At 52.6% G+C, this 3,584-nt stretch overlaps 1 protein-coding gene across 1 annotated transcript in view; it reads right to left on the reverse strand.

The window, feature by feature from the left end:
* Positions 1 to 482: 482 nt before the first annotated feature.
* VSNL1 (visinin like 1) overlaps positions 483 to 3,584 on the reverse strand; it is a 105,625-nt gene continuing 102,523 nt past the window's right edge. The window contains exon 3 of the mRNA XM_019655652.1: positions 483 to 959. Within this exon, the coding sequence (XP_019511197.1) occupies positions 498 to 959 (462 nt within the window). The 3' untranslated portion in view covers positions 483 to 497. The remainder of the gene's footprint in view (positions 960 to 3,584) is intronic.

The following is a 3,584-nucleotide window of genomic DNA, read 5'->3' on the forward strand; positions in this document are numbered from 1 at the left end:
GGCGTAAGCTGCAGGGGAGCTGCAGTGGGCTGCCGTGAGCTACCAGGAGTGGCTGGCAGCCTGCGTGAGCTGCCATGAGCCACCGTGAGCGGCCGTCCAATGGCTGGCAAGCGATCTGCCTCATTCCTGAAGAGCGCAATGATAACACCAACATGGGCCATTGAAGTGACGTCCTCCACAACTAGACTGAAGAACAACAACAAAAAAAAGGACAGCAACTTGTCTGTTCTCCTTCCCCAATTCCCCAACACTGTTCCCCTCCCCAAATTCCCCAATAAAATCTTAAAAAGAAAATTTTTAAAAAGGCCAATTAGAGGAGCCATGCAGTATCTTACGCCCACAGAGCGAAAGCTGGTTGGAGGAGGAGCGTGACATCCAGCAGAGCAGAGCTAAGCCAGCGGCGGGAGAAACAGTCCTGATCATGTCCTTTGCGCCCAGGGAGGGTTTATGTTTGTGGGAGAGCTCACACTGTATGAGTGGCTGGTTAAAATGCTGACTCAGTGCACAGTCAGGGCCCAGGAGCTTGGATCTGTGACTTTCCCAGCCCAGCGCTGGAGCAGGGACCAGGGACAGGAGGATTCAGGGCTTAGTGTGCCACTAGCAGAGCTCCTGGCAGGGAAGAAAGGAGGCCATAGGCCTGTCCCCAAGGAAGCTGTGGCATAGACCCAGGGTCTGGCCTCCGCGTCCCACTGCCAAGGTCCTGGCCACACCCAGGAGAGCCCCTGGGACAGCCCAGCACTGACCTCGATGATCTCTAGCATCTCCACTCGGGTGATCTTGCCGTCGCCGTCCAGGTCGTACATGTTGAAGGCCCAGTTCAGCTTCTGCTCGAAGCTGCCCCTGGAGGTGATGGACAGGGCGCAGATGAACTCCCGGAAGTCGATGGTGCCGTCCCCATTCTTGTCAAAGGTGCGGAAGGCATGCTGGGCAAACTTGGAGGCATCTCCATACGGGAAGAACTGCAAAGCAGAACACACACATCGGGCGTCAGGAGGGAAAACAGCACAGGCCCCGTCGTAGGTGGAGGTCTTAGCCAGGACAGACTGAACGGCCACAGCACCACACCTGCTGACAGCACCATGGATAGCGGTCCAGGCTGCTGTGGGGGGGGAACGCGGCAGGCTCGGCTGCAAACAGTGCTTTGACCCAGTGCTCAAGGCCAAGAGCAGGCACAGGAGGCTGCCTCTGAGTGTCCTCACTCACAGGCACCTGGCTGTTTCCTGTGGGCAAGGCTGGTGACACACGGCTTTGGGGTTGGCAGGGCCTGGCTGCAGACAGCTAGCATCCCTCATTTGTGGCTTCCCTGGTCACTGTCCCACCGGAACAAGGACCGGAGCAGGTAACAGACCTCTCCCCAAACAGGGTGGTGCTACATGAACTTCCACATTCCTCTCAGTGTGAAAATGCAGGTCCCCCCAAAGCCAGGATGCCCAGACCTGGTTTCTCCTGCCACGGGCTCCCTGTCCCCAGCCCGCTGTCATCTCTGGGTGAGGCTCCAGTGTCCGACTTCTTTTTATAAGGACTCATCTTTTGTAGAACAGACATTGAAAACCCATTAAAAATAGAATATGACTGGGCTTCTTTCTGAGAGAGATAAAGAGGTTTTTTTGTGGTTTTTTTTTTCCTCTCAGGGGCAACTGTTGGCAAGGGTGCCTTGGGAGACAGAGAATGGACACAGGGAGAGAAGGAAGCTCCGACCCTCTGCGGCCCAGGAGAATGAGGCGGTGACCTTGGACCCTGAACATGAGTCTAGGCCAGTCACACACAGGAAGCTCTGATACCTGACCCTCTGTGCGCCCCAGCAAAGCGAAAGGACGTTTTCCAGGCAGAGAGTAGAAAACAAGCAAATAAACCTCATTGCACCCCCCCCCCAAAAAAATCCAAACAAACCATGTGCTATTTAAAGCAGAGACAGTACATATGTGTTTCTGGATGAATAAATCCAGCAAATACAAAATTGAAAGCAGATTCCTGAGGATGTCACTGGCATCCCTGTCCCTTCGTAAGATTTGCCACTTGCTAGTTAGACAGGCTGGCCAGCAGCACTGGGGGCTGTCTCCCTTCGGGAACCCCCAGTTCCTCTTTCTCGCTGTATATCATGACCTGGGCCCTGCTGAGCCCTGAAAAGAGAGAAGGCCCTGCTCCCATGCCTCTTACACTTGGAAGCACCGTGGAGGGTAGAACATTTCTCTCCAGAACTTAAACGTGCATTTCCATGGAATGATCCCACACATGAGGCCCAGCGAAAGGACAGGCATTGCAGGGGGAGTGGGAGCTGGCCTAGGCTAGAATTTTGGTAGCACCCACGTCCAGACACCAAGATCTGTTCCGGCTACTTTTGCTGTGTAATAAACCACCGTGAAGCTCAGTGGCTTAAAACAACAACACTCCTTTTATTAATCTCGCAAAAGAAAGATTTGGCAACCACTACTTTTCGAATCAAACACCTTATCTTTCTATCGCTGTAAGAGACAACTTTCTCCTTTGTTTCTTCATTCCCTAAACACATGATTATTTCTGCTATGCTCCTCCATGTTTCATTATGCATCAGAATCCACGGAGGTCTTTATCCGGCCAGGCCCAGTCTTAGGTGCTGTGGGACCTTGCAGTTCGTGGGGGAACCCCACGTGAAATTTACAATGGTCCTGTTACCTGCTAAGAGCTACGGCAGAGGAGCGGCTGTCTTCCTAAAGCTCCAGAATGACAGGGACGTGTTACGGAGGCAACAGGCTTCCTTTCTCTTTCCCCTGCTCGGCACGTTTCCCCCGAACCCCCCAATGCCACTCAGGGGCCTGGGCCTCTGCCAGGTGCTGAGTTTCGAACCAAGCAATTTTGACCTTGAAAATTTCTAAATAGTAAGTTTGATCCTCATGGGCTCTAAAGTGTTTTTCTTTACTAACAACACTTCTGACACCAAATGTGAGGGTTTTTTGTTTTATTTTCCCCTCATAACAACCAATTCTGGGACTCTCTGGACACCACCTGGGTGTCCTACAATGCAGTTCAATTCTGACACTAACTGCCCAGAGTTAGCACAGACCCCACAGACTGAGGGCTCCGTTCCACAAGACTGCCCCGCTTTAGATGCCAGCCACAAGCCCCAGGTTGCCGCCTGTACCTCTGATAGAACTGCTATCAAGTTGGGGGTTCCCTCAAACCCCTTGTTTGAAAATTTGCTAGAATGACACAAAGAATACAACAAAGCACTTAATTTACTATTACCAGTTTGTTATAAAGGATACAACTCAGCACCACCCCGACAGGGCAGATGCACAGGGCAAGGTGTGGGGGAGGGTGCATGGACCTGTGTGCTCTCAGCGTTACACCCTTCCAGCACTGCAATGTGGTCACCACCCTGGAAGCTCCTGAACCCTGTAGTTTAAGGGGTTTTATGGAGTTTTCATTACACAGGCATGATTAATTACATCAGTGGCCATTGGCGATTGGCTCAATTTCCAGCCTGTCTGTCCTCCCCTGAGGTCAGGGGGGTGGGGCTGAAAGTTCCAACTCTTGACTCATGCTTTGGGGTGTCCGGTGACCAGCCCCCATCCAGAAGCTATCCAGGGGCCCCATCACCAGTCATC

Source organism: Hipposideros armiger, unplaced genomic scaffold (genome assembly GCF_001890085.2).
Source record: "Hipposideros armiger isolate ML-2016 unplaced genomic scaffold, ASM189008v1 scaffold_0, whole genome shotgun sequence".
NCBI lineage: Eukaryota > Metazoa > Chordata > Mammalia > Chiroptera > Hipposideridae > Hipposideros > Hipposideros armiger.